Source organism: Anolis carolinensis, chromosome 4 (assembly GCF_035594765.1).
Source record: "Anolis carolinensis isolate JA03-04 chromosome 4, rAnoCar3.1.pri, whole genome shotgun sequence".
NCBI classification, from domain to species: Eukaryota; Metazoa; Chordata; class Lepidosauria; order Squamata; family Dactyloidae; genus Anolis; species Anolis carolinensis.
In genome coordinates, this window is record NC_085844.1 from 3,176,519 (window position 1) to 3,195,690 (window position 19,172).

Here is a 19,172-nt window from a genome sequence, read left to right on the forward strand (position 1 = left end):
TACAATATTTAAAAATGAAAACAATTTTCATCAACATAAACCTATTAGGATTTCAATGGAAAGTGTGGGCCTGCTACTGGCCAATGAGATAGTCAAGTTAATTAGGATTATTGTTGTTGTGTGCCTTCAAGTCATGTCAGACTTTGGCCGAGCCTAAGTCTAAAATTAATTATTTATTTACTGCATTTATTTACTACATTTATATCCCAACCTTCTCACCCCGAAGGGGACTCAGAGCAGCTGTATGTACATACAATATATTATATTATTAGCATAACACAATATTAGCATTATACATTACTATATTGAACTATACCACTATACTATTATATAATATGTAATATACAACATATAATTAATATTATTATATGGTATTACTATTAGTATTATATTGTATAACATAATATTATTATCAATATTATATGTATATACAATATATTATATTATTAAAACTGATATAAAAATATTATATTATAAAACTGAGGGCGGGGGCCAGGTAAATGACCTTGGAGGGCCGCATCCGGCCCCCGGGCCTTAGTTTGGGGACCACTGAACAACAATATCATCATCGTCCTTGATTCCATAGCCTTGAGACCTTGCCGTGAAAGTAGTATCAGACCACATCCATTCTGCAACCTAGATGTATTCTAACACAGTTATTTATTTGAAAAAATCTAATTTCGAGTTGCAAAGGACATCTAGTCCAGCCATGGGCAAACTTGGGCCCTCCAGGTGTTTTGGACTACAACTCCCACCATTCCTAACGGCCTACCGGCCGTTAGGAATGGTGGGAGTTGAAGTCCAAAACACCTGGAGGGCCCAAGTTTGCCCATGGCTGAACTAATCCAACCACCGGCCACGTATGGATAGAAATACGGGATCTCTCCTTTGTCTCCAGTGCCTTTTTGGGAGAAACACCGCAGGACCATGGCCGTAGCGCCCAGCATCCTGCGCTTCAAGTTGGTCCTGCTGGGGGATTTTGGGGTGGGCAAGACCACCTTCTTCCACCGCATCCGGACGGGGCTCTTCCTGGAGGAGGCACACTCTCTCAGCCAACACATGAGCCTCTGCGAGACGACCATGCCTCTGAAACACGGGCGCAGCACCCTCCAAGCCCAGGTAGGTGCCAATCAACCCATTCGTATGGGTCCATCTACACCAGACATAGGCGAACTTGGGTCTATCGGGTGTTTTAAAGCAGAGGCTGGATGTCCATCCGTTGGGAGGGCTTAGATAGTGTCCCCTTGTGGGTGGGTTTCTTTAAAACCATCTATTGTAGCGGAACCTTTGTGCTACGGTCCTTGCGAGCGCAGTGGGAGGGATTTGGAGACGGACAACTGGAGTAATTCCAAGAAAGCAGTTTTATTCGGCAAGTGGCCACTAGGGTTCCCCCTCGCACAAAATAAGTGCTTTCTCAGGGAGAACCCCCAGCGGCGGGCTGAGTAAATATTTATACACACTGCAGGGTTCGGGTTATGCCCGCCCACAAGCAAATTCATTGGCTTAGAGTTGTGACGCTGCTTGACTTGCATCCAATCAGCGCTGACCAGCGGCCCGGGCGCACTCTTTCTGTGCCGTGTTCATAATCATTCAGAGCGCCTGCATGCACATGCGCTATTTGTTTATCTTTAGCTTTCATTTCTTCAGAAACACATGATTTCCCAGAAACCACATGTTTCTGTGAGTTTATGCACCCGGGTCGCTAGCCGTCGCCATCTCTGCCCATATATGGTATTTCCTGGGGTTCTTTAACCTCCCGCCTCACTATCAATCATGTTACCAGGTGAGTGTGCAGCGGAATCAGCAGAGTCCAGTTAACACCGTGTGCAAAAGACTCAGACCAGGCAGAGGAATTGAAAGAACAGAAGGAAACTTTACTTGTTGAGTTGAAGACAAATAAACAGTTCAGCAATCGTACAATGTCCTTGTAGTTGCATAGAATCAATAACTAATCAATTAGCATTCAATATACCGTTTCCCCGAAAATAAGACATCCCCGAAAAATAAGACCTAGTAGAAGTTTTGCTGAATTGCTAAATATAAGGCCTCCCCCGAAAATAAGACCTAGCAAAGTTTTTTGTTTGGAAGCATGCCCAGCGCCTGCCAAACAGAACAACAGAGCATTCAAGATTGGTAAATGTACATACCAGTTGTACACGGAAATAATGGTAGTAACAAGAAATTCTTGATAGGATTCACAGTTTGTCTGGTTATGCTGGTTTGTGATGACAACTACTGTACAGTATATAATAAATGTTCAATTTTTTGTTCAACAATAAATGTGAATTCTTCTTCATGGAAAAATAAGACATCCCCTGAAAATAAGACCTAGCACATCTTTGGGAGCAAAAATTAATATAAGACACTGTCTTATTTTCGGGGAAACACGGTATATATACAGTATAGCATATCTAATCAGCTACTTGACCGTAGCCAGAGAGTCTGTCCTGTTTCTGTGCTCTCCTTCCAAGCTCAAATTCCAACTGACGAATTCCAACTGTCAAACCAGCCATCTGCCATCAAACAGATACATTGTTTCGAGGTGTGGCTTTGCCTCTGCAAAAGAGCTCAGCTCTCCTTTTGCAGAGATCTCCTGCAAACATCTTTGCAAGGATTTCTTTACACATACACATATAGCAATTTGGCGTAATAAATCATGCTCCGGACCAGCACACTGATGAATTGGTGAACTTCTGCCCTCACCAATTCCTCCAATGTCAGACTCAAAGACATCTGCAGTCTGAAGTTCAAACATCTATTTAATATTTACAGAGATATTTACAATTTCAGCAAAGTCCATCGCTCGAAGCCGGCATTCTTCGGCTCTGCTCGTCTCACAGTACAACAACAGAGATAAGAAAGCACATTCCTTAGTCCGAAGGAAGTTCTGACCTCCAAGGCCTGGAAATCATGTCTTATAGGTCACAGCAGGCTGTCAGTCAAACTGGCCTTCTGTTAACTGTTTCATTGCTGAAACACACACTTGCTGAACAGCAGAAACACTTGATTTACATTTCATATACATCCTCCTCATCACCATCATCATCATCATTTAATTACTTATTAATCGCCCTCCATCCAAGATTCTCTAGGCGATTTACAAGATAAAATTGTAAAGGATAAAAATACATACATACAAATATTGAAATTAACATAGATTAATTGGTGAATTTCTGCCCTCACCAATTCCTCCAATGTCAGACTCAAAGACATCTGCAGTCTGAAGTTCAAACATCTATTTAATAGATATACACACAACCAAAAATCCAACAATTCATTCACAAAGTAGATAGCATCCAGGATACAGTTTCATAGCTCTTTTTATACATAGGCTGCAGCCAAGCCTCTAATTCTGACCAGTCACAGCCACTGGCCAGTGTGGGCTGGGAACAAAGGATGATTAAGTGTCGATGAATGGGGTTCCCTTTACTGAACAGGAAAAATAACACAGTGATTGAGGGCATTTTCTGACCCTACCCAGAAAGGCTATTGTCTTATGAGATGAACATGGCATGGCCCCTGTAAAGATCTTATAACGACTGCCCCCAATTGTAAAGGACTATGAACATCTAACACCAATATGGAAAGATGAAGAGCACCAAAGACGCAGGGAGATGTTTACTTTAAAGGGTAGTGTAACTTGGTTTAGAATACATGTGACAGAGGCTTAGATGTTGGAAGAACAATAACAAGTTTATTCAGGTACAGAGCTTAGTGGTTACAATGTTGTTTCTCACTTAGAGGTATTCTTTATTAACAGTTACAATACTAGAATGAGATGAATCAACTCTCTAAAGTATCACTTCTTTTACTTAAAGTAGTTAAAACTTCTTCCTCTGCCACTTTTAAACTGTTACTTCAATGGATCTCTGTGAGTCCAGCTGGGATTGGTTCCCAAAGTCTGAAACCTGGACTATCCAGTGACTTCAAACCACAGTCACTCCTGTGATATACTATCACAGATTCTCTGTGCCTTACCAGGACACAGACTACATTAAATAAGTCACCAAACTTATTTAAAACTGACTCAAAATGAACAATTGAGTCTCCTTGATCCCATCAAACTGGAATCAATCTTTCCTGTGCCTCATCAGAGCACAGACAGACTGACTTTTTAAAACTCTGCACTTCTTCACTAAACGGCAGTTGGGTCCGCTTACTTCTCCATGGCAACTAGCTTCTGAGTGCTGAGATGCCATAACTGTAATACTTACCCTTTTAAAACATAAATACACAATTAAACATAACATCTGTAAACCAAAATTCGTACTTCATTACAGCCCCTTAATAGGGCTGGGTTGGCGGTTCCAGACGCCAGAGAAACAAAACATCATATATTAATACAATCATGCAAAAATGACAGCTGATGGGTTTGGCTGTAGACATGCAGATTTCCTTCCAATGCGAGAGGTCCCGTTCATCAAAGGCGCAGGTGGTGAAATTGGTTCTTCCCCAAAGGGCAGGGAGAAGTGATTTTCCCCACCTGAATAGAAGTATTGTGTTGCAATGTCCAAGTAAAGTCCAAGAGATTGATGAGGAAATTCCCAGCTTGGTTTCTTTTCCCCAGGCTATGCAATTGTGTGGGATGCAAGACATCTTTGGGTTCAGGAACACGGGGAATGGGGGTCTCAGGAGCATAAAACATTAGGTTAACACAACATATAGGCAAAATAGGAACACATAGGGAAAAAACATGGAACATTTCGGGCAAATTATATACATGAGAGACATAGTTTTCCAAAGTACCTTTAACAAGCCAGGCTTCCCAGAGGAAAAAGGGGAAAGAAGGCAGGCAGAGTGGAAGAAAAGGAGGAAAGGGGGGGAAAGTGAGGAAGAAAGAAAAAGGGGAAGGGAAGGAAAAGAGGGAAGAAAGGAGAAAGAAAGGAAGGGAAAGAGGAAGAAAGGAGGAAGAAAAAAGAGGAAAAAGGGAGACTTCAGTGAGTGGGGACCTTGTCCAGATAAACTAGACATCCCAAGGACCCGGGGCTGGTTTTCTCATACAACACTTCTATGGAGGTTTTCAAGCATGGGCTGGGTGGCCATCTGTCAGGAGGGCTTGAATTGTGTCTTCCTGTCTGGCAGAAGGAGATTGGACTAGATGACCTTTGGGGGGAGGGGGTTCCTTCCAACTCTAGGATTCTATGACACACCAATGCGAAACATTTATTGGGTTGCTGTGAGTTTTGCGGGCTGTCTGGGCATGTTTCAGTAGCATTCTCTTGTGACGTTTCACCTGCATCTGTGGCAAGCATCCTCAGAGGTTTGTTCAGTAGTCTGTTGGAAATGAGGCAAAACAGCCTGAAAAACTCACAGCAACCCAATGATTCTGACCATGAAAGCCTTCGACAACACAGAGAACCATTCATCTGTTTTTGTTTACGTGCAGGTTGCCTTATGGGACACGGCCGGCGAGGAGCGCTTCCTCTCCCTGAGCAGCTGCTATTTCCGAAACGCGGACGCGGTGCTCTTAGTCTACAGCCTCCATGCGCCGGGCTCCTTCGACAGCCTCCCTCACTGGGCATACGTGGCCACCGAGAACTGCGCTGACGGTACGTGGTAGGGTGGGATTGAGCCCCAACTCTTGGGGTACACATGCATTAATGGGTGCATCTGTTGGGAATTGTGGGTGATGGATGGAAGCTCTGACATGTGCCCATGAGCCCAGAGTCACCCTGCAGAATGATGCACCACTCAGCTTTGCATAACAAATAGTACAGGAACTTTTACTGATTCCAGGAGATCAACAGAACAGTGGTATTTACAATAGTCCCTCTGACTGCTTACGGAAATCAGCAGTCATAAGCAGTCCTTTCTTGGTCCATAAATCGGGGCCTCAGAAATAGCCAGGCCTCTCTGAGTATGGAGCCATCTTCTTTCCAGCCTCGCACAGACTCAGAAGACTCGCACACACACAGAGAGAAACCTATTCAAACCGGTTCTCCAGCAGCAGGACAGCAACAGTTACAAACCAAAATGTGTTCATACCGGTTCTCCAGCAGCAGGACAGCAAGAGTTACAAACCAAAACCTGTTCAAACCTGGTCTCCAGTAACAGGACAGCAACAGTTACAAACCAAAACCAAAGTGGTTCTCCAGCAGCAGGACAGTAACAGTTACAAACCAAAACCTGTGTAACCTGGTTCTCCAGCAGCAGGGCAGTAACAGTTACAAACCAAAACCTGTTCAAACCGGTTCTCCAGCAGCAGGACAGCAACAGTTACAAACCAAAACCTGTTCAAACCAGTTCTCCAGCAGCAGGACAGCAACAGTTACAAACCAAAACCTGTTCAAACTGGTTCTCCAGCAGCAGGACAGCAACAGTTACAAACCAAAAACTGTTCAAACTGGTTCTCCAGCAGCAGGACAGCAACAGTTACAAACCAAAACCTGTTCAAACTGGTTCTCCAGCAGCAGGACAGTAACAGTTACAAACCAAAACCTGTTCAAACCGATTCTACAGCAGCAGGACAGCAACAGTTACAAACCAAAAACTGTTCAAACTGGTTCTCCAGCAGCAGGACAGTAACAGTTACAAACCAAAACCTGTTTAAACTGGTTCTCTAGCAGCAGGACAGTAACAGTTACAAACCAAAACCTGTTCAAACTGGTTCTCCAGCAGCAGGACAGTAACAGTTACAAACCAAAACCTGTTCAAACCGGTTCTACAGCAGCAGGACAGCAACAGTTACAAACCAAAAACTGTTCAAACTGGTTCTCCAGCAGCAGGACAGTAACAGTTACAAACCAAAACCTGTTTAAACTGGTTCTCTAGCAGCAGGACAGTAACAGTTACAAACCAAAACCTGTTCAAACTGGTTCTCCAGCAGCAGGACAGTAACAGTTACAAACCAAAACCTGTTCAAACTGGTTCTCCAGCAGCAGGACAGTAACAGTTACAAACCAAAACCTGTTCAGACCGGTTCTCCAGCAGTAGGACAGCAAGAGTTACAAATCAATTTCCAGGTCCTTGCGAACTCAGCCAATCATCTTCATGCATTTGATTTCCCAGTTAACACACATATAGTATCTTTGCAAACCATCACAGCATCTACACTGCAAAGCAGGCATGAGCCAATGTGGTCCAGCTATGCCAGGATTGTTTGCGCTGCCTTCCAGCATATTATATTCCTATAATATTATATTATATTCCTATAATATTATAATATTCCTCACAACCTCTGAGGATGCCTGTCATAGATGTGGGTGAAACACCAGGAGAGAATGCTTCCGGAACATGGCCATAAGGCCCAGAAAACACACAAGAACCCTGCACAGAGATCGAACCTTCTATGCGCAAACCCATCAGGCCATAATACACTTGATAATAATACACTTTAAAGTAGAGTCTCGCTTATCCAATCTTTGCTTATCCAATGTTCTGGATTATCCAATGCAGCCTGTTTCTCTAGGCAATAAGAACTGAACTTTTTATGGATTTAACTTCTGACAGTGTTGTCACTGTAAGTTCATTTTATACAATTCTATCTTTATTTTTAGTAGTCAATGTTTTTGTACTCAAGGTTTTCAATACATTGCGATGCTTTGGTGCTAAATTCGTAAATACAGTAATTACAGTAGAGTCTTGCTTATCCAAGACTCGCTTATCCAAGGTTCTGGATTATACAAGGCATTTTTGTAGTCAATGTTTTCAATATATCATAATATTTTGGTGCTAAATTCGTAAATACAGTAATTACTACGTAGCATTACTGCCTATTGAACTGCGTTTTCTGTCAAATTTGTTGTCTAACATGATGTTTTGGTGCTTAATTTGTAAAATCATAACCTAATTTGATGTTTAATAGGCTTTTCCTTAATCCCTCCTTATTATCCAACATATTTGCTTATCCAACATTCTGCTGGCCTGTTTATGTTGGATAAGCGAGACTCTACTGTATTTACCCGTATATACTCGAGTATAAGCCGACCCGAATATAAGCTGAGGCACCTAATTTTACCACAAAAAAACCTGGGAAAACATTGACTCGAGTATAAGCCGAGGGTGGTAAATTTCAGAAATAAAAATAGAGACCAATAAAATTACATTAATCGAGGCATCGGCAGGTTAAATGTTTTTGAATATTTACATAAAGCTCAAATTTAAGATAAGACTGTCCAACTCTTATTAAATCATTATTCTCATCTTCTTCAATGTAAATGTGCTCATGTATCCTTTTAATAATAATAGAGTAAAATAATACATGTAATAATAATAATAATAATAATAAATACAGGAAAATAATACAAGTAATAAATAGAGTAAAGTAATAAATGCAATAATAATAATAATAAAATCAGCGTGAAATAATAAATGTATTAATAATAATAACAATGATAATAGAGTAAAATAAATGTAATAGTAGCAACAATAATAGAGAAAAATAGTAAATGTAATCATACCAATAATAATAGAGAAAAGTAATAAATGTAATCATACCAATAATAATAGAGAAAAATAATAAATGTAATAATACCAATAATAATAGAGAAAAGTAATAAATGTAATCATACCAATAATAATAGAGAAAAATAATAAATGTAATAATACCAATAATAATAGAGAAAAATAATAAATGTAATGATACCAATAATAATAGAGAAAAGTAATAAATGTAATCATACCAATAATAATAGAGAAAAATAATAAATGTAACAATACCAATAATAATAGAGAAAAATAATAAATGTAATGATACCAATAATAATAGAGAAAAATAATAAATGTAATGATACCAATAATAGAGAAAAGTAATAAATGTAATGATACCAATAATAATAATAGAGAAAAATAATAAATGTAATAATACCAATAATAATAGAGAAAAGTAATAAATGTAATCATACCAATAATAATAGAGAAAAATAATAAATGTAATAATACCAATAATAATAGAGAAAAATAATAAATGTAATAATACCAATAATAATAGAGAAAAATAATAAATGTAATAATACCAATAATAATAGAGAAAAATAATAAATGTAATAATACCAATAATAATAGAGAAAAGTAATAAATGTAATCATACCAATAATAATAGAGAAAAATAATAAATGTAACAATACCAATAATAATAGAGAAAAATAATAAATGTAATGATACCAATAATAATAGAGAAAAATAATAAATGTAATAATACCAATAATAATAGAGAAAAATAATAAATGTAATGATACCAATAATAGAGAAAAGTAATAAATGTAATGATACCAATAATAATAATAGAGAAAAATAATAAATGTACCAATAATAATAATAGAGAAAAATAATAAATGTAATAATACCAATAATAATAGAGAAAAGTAATAAATGTAATGATACCAATAATAATAATAGAGAAAAATAATAAATGTACCAATAATAATAATAGAGAAAAATAATAAATGTAATAATGCCAATAATAATAGAGAAAAATAATAAATGTAATAATACCAATAATAATAGAAAAATAATAAATGTAATAATACCAATAATAATAGAGAAAAATAATAAATGTAATAATACCAATAATAATAGAGAAAAATAATAAATGTAATAATACCAATAATAATAGAGAAAAATAATAAATGTAATAATACCAATAATAATAGAGAAAAATAATAAATGTAATAATACCAATAATAATAGAGAAAAATTATAAATGTACCATATATTCTCGAGTATAAGCTGACCCAAATATAAGCCAACCAGGACCCTGGTATAAGCCGAGTATAAGCCGAGGGGGGCTTTTTCAGTCTTAAAAAAGGGTTGAAAAACTAGGCTTATACTCGAGGCTGTTAGGAATGGTGGGAGTTGGAGTCCAAAACACCTGGAGGGAGGGCCGAAGTTGGCCCATGCTTGACCACAGGGGTTAGTCCGACCTTGCTGCCTTTTCTCTCCTTCTTGCAGCCGAAGTCTTTCTTTTGGGCAACAAGAGTGACTTGGAGAACTTCATCTCCGAAGAGAAAGCGGAGAAGTTTGCAGCGGAGCACTCTGCAGCCGGGAGGTTCAAGGTGTCGGCCAAGACAGGTGAGCGCCAAACCTGATTAACAACACCGTGCAACACGATTTTCAGTCCTGGGTTATAAATGTCATTTCCTAATTGGTTCCATCATTAAAAACTTGGGAAACATTTATTAAACTGCACAAACTTTGTGTTGTCGAAGGCTTCCATGGCCGGGATCACAGGGTTGTTGTATGTCTTTCGGGCTGTATGGCTATGTTCCAGAAGTATTCTCTCCTGACGTTTCGCCCACATCTATGGCAGGCATCCTCGGAGGTTGTGAGGTATATATAGCCATGTTCCAGAAGTATTCTCTCCTGACGTTTCGCCCACATCTGTGGCAGGCATCCTCAGAGGTTGTGAGGTATATATAGCCATGTTCCAGAAGTATTCTCTCCTGACGTTTCGCCCACATCTGTGGCAGGCATCCTCAGAGGTTGTGAGGTATACATAGCCATGTTCCAGAAGTATTCTCTCCTGACGTTTCGCCCACATCTATGGCAGGCATCCTCAGAGGTTGTGAGGTATATATAGCCATGTTCCAGAAGTATTCTCTCCTGACGTTTCGCCCACATCTATGGCAGGCATCCTCAGAGGTTGTGAGGTATACATAGCCATGTTCCAGAAGTATTCTCTCCTGACGTTTCGCCCACATCTATGGCAGGCATCCTCAGAGGTTGTGAGGTATATATAGCCATGTTCCAGAAGTATTCTCTCCTGACGTTTCGCCCACATCTATGGCAGGCATCCTCAGAGGTTGTGAGGTATATATAGCCATGTTCCAGAAGCATTCTCTCCTGACGTTTCGCCCACATCTATGGCAGGCATCCTCAGAGGTTGTGAGGTATATATAGCCATGTTCCAGAAGTATTCTCTCCTGACGTTTCGCCCACATCTATGGCAGGCATCCTCAGAGGTTGTGAGGTATACATAGCCATGTTCCAGAAGTATTCTCTCCTGACGTTTCGCCCACATCTATGGCAGGCATCCTCAGAGGTTGTGAGGTATATATAGCCATGTTCCAGAAGCATTCTCTCCTGACGTTTCGCCCACATCTATGGCAGGCATCCTCAGAGGTTGTGAGGTATATATAGCCATGTTCCAGAAGTATTCTCTCCTGACGTTTCGCCCACATCTGTGGCAGGCATCCTCAGAGGTTGTGAGGTATACATAGCCATGTTCCAGAAGTATTCTCTCCTGACGTTTCGCCCACATCTATGGCAGGCATCCTCAGAGGTTGTGAGGTATATATAGCCATGTTCCAGAAGTATTCTCTCCTGACGTTTCGCCCACATCTATGGCAGGCATCCTCAGAGGTTGTGAGGTATACCTCTCAACCTCTGAGGATGCCTGCCATAGATGTGGGCGAAACGTCAGGAGAGAATACTTCTAGAACATGGCCACACAGCCCGAAAGACATACAACAACCCTGCACAAACTTTGTTTCTAAGAAACATCCTGCAACACATTTGGCGATAGTTTTTCAGTGATTATCTTGTCGAGTCTCAACCCATTCAAACTAGTTCGTGGCAGCCAGAAAAACAAAGTTTCTGGAGTAGAACAACTGCGAGGGTTGAATGAAAAGTAATGCCTCCGCCTTCGTTACTTGGGTTTGGATGGGAATATTTTAATAAACCAAACGCAGAAATAATCCTTAGAACGTGCTCTTTAACGACCACTATTCACTTTTTTACATAATTACCAGACAATTGGATATACAGTAGAGTCTCACTAATCCAAGCCTCGCTTATCCAAGCCTCTGGATTATCCAAGCCATTTTTGTAGTCAATGTTTTCAAAATGTCGTGATATTTTGGTGCTAAATTCGTAAATACAGTAGAGTCTCACTTATCCAACATAAACGGGCCGGCAGAACGTTGGATAAGCGAATATGTTGGATAATAAGGAGGGATTAAGGAAAAGCCTATTAAACATCAAATTAGGTTATGATTTTACAAATTAAGCACCAAAACATCATGTTATACAACAAATTTGACAGAAAGAGTAGTTCAATACGCAGTAATGCTATGTAGTAATTACTGTATTTACGAATTTAGCACCAAAATATCACGATGTATTGAAAACGTTGACTACAAAAATGCATTGGATAATCCAGAACATTGGATAAGCGAGTGTTGGATAAGTGAGACTCTACTGTACAGTAATTACAAGATAACATTACTGCATATTGAACTACTTTTTCTGTCAAATTTATTGTATAACATGATGTTTTGGTTCTTCATTTGTAAAATCATAACCTAATTTGATGTTTAATAGGCTTTTCCTTAATCCCTTCTTATTATCCAAGATATTCGCTTATCCAACGTTCTGCCGGCCCGTTTATGTTGGATAAGTGAGACTCTACTGTAATAATATATTATATGTCTATTTAATATAATTTGTAAAATCATAACCTAATTTGATGTTTAATAAGCTTTTCCTTAATCCCTCCTTATTATCCAAGATATTCGCTTATCCAACGTTCTGCCGGCCCGTTTATGTTGGATAAGTGAGACTCTACTGTAATAATATATTATATGTCTATTTAATATAATTTGTAAAATCATAACCTAATTTGATGTTTAATAGGCTTTTCCTTAATCCCTTCTTATTATCCAAGATATTCGCTTATCCAAGCTTCTGCCGGCCCATTTAGCTTGGATAAGTGAGACTCTACTGTACCACTATTCACTTTCCCACATAATCACCAGACAATTGGATACATTTCTGCCAACGATAAACAAGTTTTCTGAAGCCGTCACGGAAGAAGTCGACACTCTGTTTCCGCAACTCACAGGACTCATCGTGCACAGATCTTCCGAGAGCCAAGCAAAGCAATAACGTGACCCACATGTTCTTGTGAAATGCTGATGATGCTTGAAATTTCTCTCCGAGTGATACGATGATCATCCTGAATCAATCTCTCAACCCTTTGCTTGTGAACTCTTTGTTTGTCACGCAAGTCAGACGTTCCCACCTCAACATCTTTAAACTTACTCGCCCAACGATGCACAGGACTCACATCCACACAATCACCATCAACCGCTTGCATTCTCTGGTGAATCTCCTGTGAAGCAACACCTTCTGCTGTCAAGAATTCAGTGACTGCACGTTGCTTAAGTCACATTGACCAACCATCCGTGCAGGGTTCCATACTTGGCACTTTAACAACACAACCGTTCAATGCTAAGGCTTCCCGCCCAATGGAACTCACTGTAGAGGAGAGTCTACTGAACAAGCCAGGACCTCCACATTCAAGTACTGCCATCTCTTGAGGAGTTACGAAGGTGGAGGCATTACTTTTCATTCGACCCTCGTACTAAACACTGACCTCTCAGGTCCTCCCAATCTGGCCTAGTGTGATGACTCATGGGCCATGTAGTCCCGTCCCTAACACTGTTGTGACAGATGAGGAGGAAAACTTAGGTTTTCCTCCGTTTCAGTCAGAATTGGAACTTTCTCAGCCAGAACTGGAACCCTTGCACCTGCAGGAGATTTGCCTTCCAGAAGTTTGCCAAACAAACCCTGAGCCGATATCTCCCCCATTTTCTCGCCGCGATTTTTATAAACAACAAAAAGGCGCTCAGGAGGCCTCTCGCAGGAGCGCTAGGATCGCTGCCAGGCATTCAGCTGATTAGCCTGTTTCCCATGAGAAACTTTAGGGAGTCATGCATCTGGACCCAGAGAATGGCTTTCGCTTCTGGTTCCCCAGAGAATCTGCTCTTGGCGGGAAACTGAGACCCTACTTAGGTGTTTTGCCCTCGTAGGAATCTTGCGGAGTCAATTCGTCAACTACGGGAGTAGGTTGTGTGTGGACTACGCTCCCGTTTCCAGCCTTGCTTTGCTTCCCAGGACCTTGTTTTGCTTCACGGACCCAGCCTTGCCTTCCGGACCTCGCCACGAATTTACCACGGATCCTGTTTTTGCTCCTTGTTCTTTGTTGCCTTGAATTAAGCCTTGTATCCAAGAATCAAGTTATTTCCTTGCCTTGCCTAAGTTTCATGGACTAAAGGACCTTGTCATCTCCCCTCACTTTGCTTGGCAAAGTGAGTGTTTCGGTTACTGGATTACAACTTTGGACCTTAATATTTCATATTGGACATTGTTTCTCTGGACTAATTTTGACCTTTCCTGAAAGGTCTACTTCTGAACTATTTCCTACACTTGCTTTTATTAACTTTATATATTTCCTCAATAAAGATATTAGATAGATTCTGGCCTCTGTGTATGGTTGTTGGTGCTCTGCAACCTGGGTCGTGACACCTGGACACTCAATGGCTCTCCCTCCAACTGGGCTGCCTGTCTTTCTAGTTTTGGGATGTGAACTTAGAGTGTTAAGTTAAAGAAAAAGGCAAGATATGGTTTACATTACCAAGAACAGAAGGCATGGGCAAACTTTGGCCCTCCGGGTGTTTGGACTTCAACTTCCACAATTCCTAACAGCTTCCCACCCAATGGAACTAACTGTAGAGGAGAGTCTACTGAACAAGCCAGGACCTGCCGCAGACCTGGACTGCCATCTGTTGAGGAGTTACGAAGGTGGAGGCATTACTTTTCATTCAACCCTCGTACTTTCGAAGTAAGGACCGCAGAATTCAACAGGAAATATGTGAATACTATGTAACAAAAGTGGAAAAAGTTTCTGTTTCTAGTCTGAAAGTTTCCTTTCCCTGTTTCATTGTGCAGTCCGTCCTTTGAAAGTACAGTAAAGTCTCACTTATCCAACATTCGCTTATCCAACGTTTTGGATTATCCAACGCATTTTTGTAGTCAATGTTTTCAATACATCGTGATATTTTGGTGCTAAATTTGTAAATACAGTAATTACTACGTAGCATGACTGCATATTGAACTACTTTTTCTGCCAAATTTGTTGTATAACATGATGTTTTGGTGCTTAATTTGTAAAATCATGACCTAATTTGATGTTTAATAGGCTTCTTCTTAAGCTCTCCTTATTATCCAACATATTCACTTATCCAACATTCTGCCGGCCCGTTTATGTTGGATAAGTGAGACTCTACTGTATGTTAATACTATGTAACAAAAGTGGAAAAAGTTTCTGTTTCTAGTTTGAAAGTTTTCTTTCCCTGTTTCATTGTGCAGTCCGTCCTTTGAAAGTACTGTAGTTATTCTACTCCAGAAACTTCCTTTTTTGTGGCACAAACTATATTGAATTGGTTGAGACTCGATGATGAGATAGATATTCACTGAAAAAGTAGAGCACAGTGGGTTAAACTGCTAAGCTGCAGAAAATCCTGTCGATCAAAAGGTTGGCGGTTCAAGCCCGGGTTGGGGTGAGCACCCACTGTCAGCCCCAGCTCCCTGTGGAAGTTAAAGTCCACAGCACCTGGAGGGCCAAGGTTTGCCCATGCCTGGTGTAGACGCACCCTAATCCCCTACCCGGGACTTGTTTTGCAGGCGAGAACGTGGAGCGGAGCCTGCAGGAGATGGTGGAGCGGCTCTTTCTCCGGAAGGAGTTCCAGCGCAGCGGCCTCCAAGTCCCTTTGCCAGAAGCCGGATACTACAACAACTGCGGCTGCTGAGTAGAACTGTGGAGGAGCATCTACACGGTAGAATTAATCCAGTTTGATCCCACTTGCATGCACGGCTCAATGCTATGGACTCCTGGGAGTTGTACATTGACGAGTCATTCTTTGGCAGAAGACCTTGTAAAACTACAACTCCGATGACTCCACAGTATTGAGCCAGGGAAGTCGAAGTGGTGCCAAACTGCATTAACTTTACAGTGTAGACGCACCCCAGGATGGCCCCTTCCTTGCTGCCTTCTATGGATTCTCAGACACTATTTGTAGAGAAGTTATGTGTAAAACAGAGATTATTGATATGATATATTATTATATGATACTAGCTGTGCCCGGCCACGCGTTGCTGTGGCGTTGTCTGGTGGTGTTGGTGAGAACTTGTTGCGGTAATGGTGGTATTGAATGTGTGTTGTATGGTTGTCTTTATGTTTAGTATGCATTTAGTTGTTTGTGTACTGTGATAGAGGGGGTCTATGTCCCTGTGTAGTATTGTATAGTATTTATACGTTGTCCATGTGTTGGGAATGCTTGGATTGTGTCCTGCTGCATAGTAGAAAGGGTTGGGCTGGATGGCCCTTAGCCGTCTCTGCAAACTCATGGATTCTATGCTTCTATTATTATTATTATTATTATTATTATTATTATTATTATTATTATCATCATCATCTTCATCATCATTATTATGTAGAGGCTGGATGGCCATCTGTCAGGATAATATAAGATTATAAATGGGTAATATAACTGTGTGGAAGGGCCTTCAGTCTACATTGCCATATAATCCAGTGCAAATTAGATAATCTGTAGAAGAGGCCTAAGTGAGGCCTAACTGTGCCTGTCCTCTGGGCTGAGTAGGTTGCTAGGAGACCAAGTGGGCGGAACTTAGCCTTGTAACTGGCAGCCATTGGATAAAAACAATTATTCCTCTCCCTCTAATTAGGACTTTATTTTTCTTTTCTTTTTGTTGTATCAACCTAGAGCCGTGGATGATGGGTTGTGTTGTCAAATTTCGAGGTTGGGGGGCCTGTAGTTTTGTTGTTTTGTCCGCTGCCCTGATGCCATCACTCTTTTATATATATAGATAGTTATATATTAGCAAGGAAAAGCCTAGCATGGAAACTAGCGGGAAGCAGCATTTGGTAGGTTGCCATGGTAACACAGCTTCCCTTGGGAGAAAAGGGGCGTGGCTAAGATGACAGTTGGAGCAGATTCCCTTTTTTAAAAAAGTTCAGTTGCTGTGAGGGTTTAAAAAGGACAGTTGCGGTTAGGTTTTGGAAAGATTAGGAGCTGTGGAAATCAGCTAAGGACGGCAGCTTATGGTCACTCAGGGGAAAGGCTGGGAATGTAAGTTGACCGGGGGAGTTTAGTATACTGTTTTGAAGAGAAGTTATTTAAGAAATATCCATTCAAGAAAGACTACATTGTAACTTAAGATCCGGAACGTTTACTGATTGAAACCATACGCTTATGTACCAAAAATAAACTTGAATTTTGTTATTGTTCATAAAGATAAGTCTCCTTGCCTCTCTGTAAGCCTGTTACCTCACGTTGGTGGCAGTTACCGTACCTATCTATATAAGTTACCGTACCTATCTATATAAGTTACCGTACTTTCCTATATAAGTTACCATCTTTACTCATTTAAACCCAATCAGTTCCGTTATCCTTCCTTATCCACTAAATCAGGGGTCCCCAAACTTTTTAAACCGAGGGCCGGTCCACAATCCTTCAGATTGTTGAGGGGCCGGATTATCATTTGAAAAAAATACAAACAAATTCCGATGCACATTGCATATATCTTATTTGTAGTGCAAAAACAACAACAACAACAACAACAACAATGAAAGAACAATACAATATTTAAAAATAAAAACAATTTTAACCAACATACATTTATCAAGATTTCAATGGGAAGTGTGGTCCTGCTTCTGGCCAATGAGATAGTCAAGTGAATTAGGGTTGTTGTTGTTGTTGTTGTTGTTGTGTGCCTTCAAGTCATTTCAGACTTTTGGTGAGCCCAAGTCTAAAATTTATTTATTTATTTATTATTTACTGCATTTATTTACTACATTTGTATCACACCTTTCTCACCCCAAAGGGGACTCAGAGTGGCTTACAAATTATATGTACATACAATATATTATATTATTAGCATAGCACAATATTAGCATTATATATTACTATATTGAACTATACCACTATACTGTAATATTATATGCAATATAGAATATATAATTAATATTATTATATGGTATTATTATTAGTGTTATATTGTATTACATTATAATATTATTATCAATATTATATGTATATACAATATGTTATATTATTAGCATAGCACAATATTAGCTTTATATATTACTATATTGAACTATACCACTATACTGTAATATTATATGCAATATAGAATATATAATTAATATTATTATATGGTATTATTATTAGTGTTATATTGTATTACATTATAATATTATTATCAATAGTATATGTATATAGAATATGTTATATTATTAGCATAGCACAATATTAGCTTTATATATTACTATATTGAACTATACCACTATACTGTAATATTATATGTAATATAGAATATATAATTAATATTATTATGTGGTATTATTATTAGTGTTATATTGTATTACATTATAATATTATTATCAATATTATATGTATATACAATATGTTATATTATTAGCATAGCACAATATTAGCATTATATATTACTATATTGAACTATACCACTATACTGTAATATTATATGCAATATAGAATATATAATTAATATTATTATATGGTATTATTATTAGTGTTATATTGTATTACATTATAATATTGTCAATATTATATGTACATACAATATATTATATTATTAGCATAGCACAATATTAGCATTATATATTACTATATTGAACTATACCACTATACTGTAATATTATATGCAATATAGAATATATAATTAATATTATTATATGGTATTATTATTAGTGTTATATTGTATTACATTATAATATTATTATCAATATTATATGTATATACAATATGTTGTATTATTAGCATAGCACAATATTAGCATTATATATTACTATATTGAACTATACCACTATACTGTAATATTATTAGTAATATTATATGTAATATAGAATATATAATTAATATTATTATGTGGTATTATTATTAGTGTTATATTGTATGACATTATAATATTATTATCAATAGTATATGTATATAGAATATATTATATTATAAAACTGAGGGCGTGGGCCAGGTAAATGACCTCGGAGGGCCGCATCCGGCCCCCGGGCCTTAGTTTGGGGACCCCTGCACTAAATCATCCCTGTCATACATTCACACATCCTCCATCCCTCCCTCTCACACGCGCGCACATCTCCTGAATTGGAGGCAGCAGTGGGATTTAGACAAAGATTTCCCCTGCCTGAGTTGAGTACCACAAATTGGGCTCTCTTCAATTGGTGGCAGCGGTGGGATCAAAAGGATTCCATTCCCTGCCTCACCTCTCCTCACTATTGAACTGCAATACATGAATTCATGATCACCATATACAGTAGAGTCTCACTTATCCAAGCTAAACGGGTCGGCAGAACCTTGGCTAAGCAAATATCTTGGATAATAAGGAGGGATTAAGGAAAA

General features: G+C 39.0%; 1 protein-coding gene across 1 annotated transcript in view; it reads left to right on the top strand.

Moving 5' to 3' along the window:
- Nucleotides 1-17,037, top strand: part of LOC103282879 (ras-related protein Rab-19) — a 31,203-nt gene extending 14,166 nt beyond the window's left edge. Inside the window, exons 2-5 of the mRNA XM_062979912.1 lie at nt 899-1,119; nt 5,387-5,549; nt 9,889-10,008; nt 15,403-17,037. Of these exons, the coding sequence (XP_062835982.1) occupies nt 928-1,119; nt 5,387-5,549; nt 9,889-10,008; nt 15,403-15,527 (600 nt within the window). The 5' untranslated portion in view covers nt 899-927 and the 3' untranslated portion in view covers nt 15,528-17,037. The remainder of the gene's footprint in view (nt 1-898; nt 1,120-5,386; nt 5,550-9,888; nt 10,009-15,402) is intronic.
- Nucleotides 17,038-19,172: the final 2,135 nt, after the last annotated feature.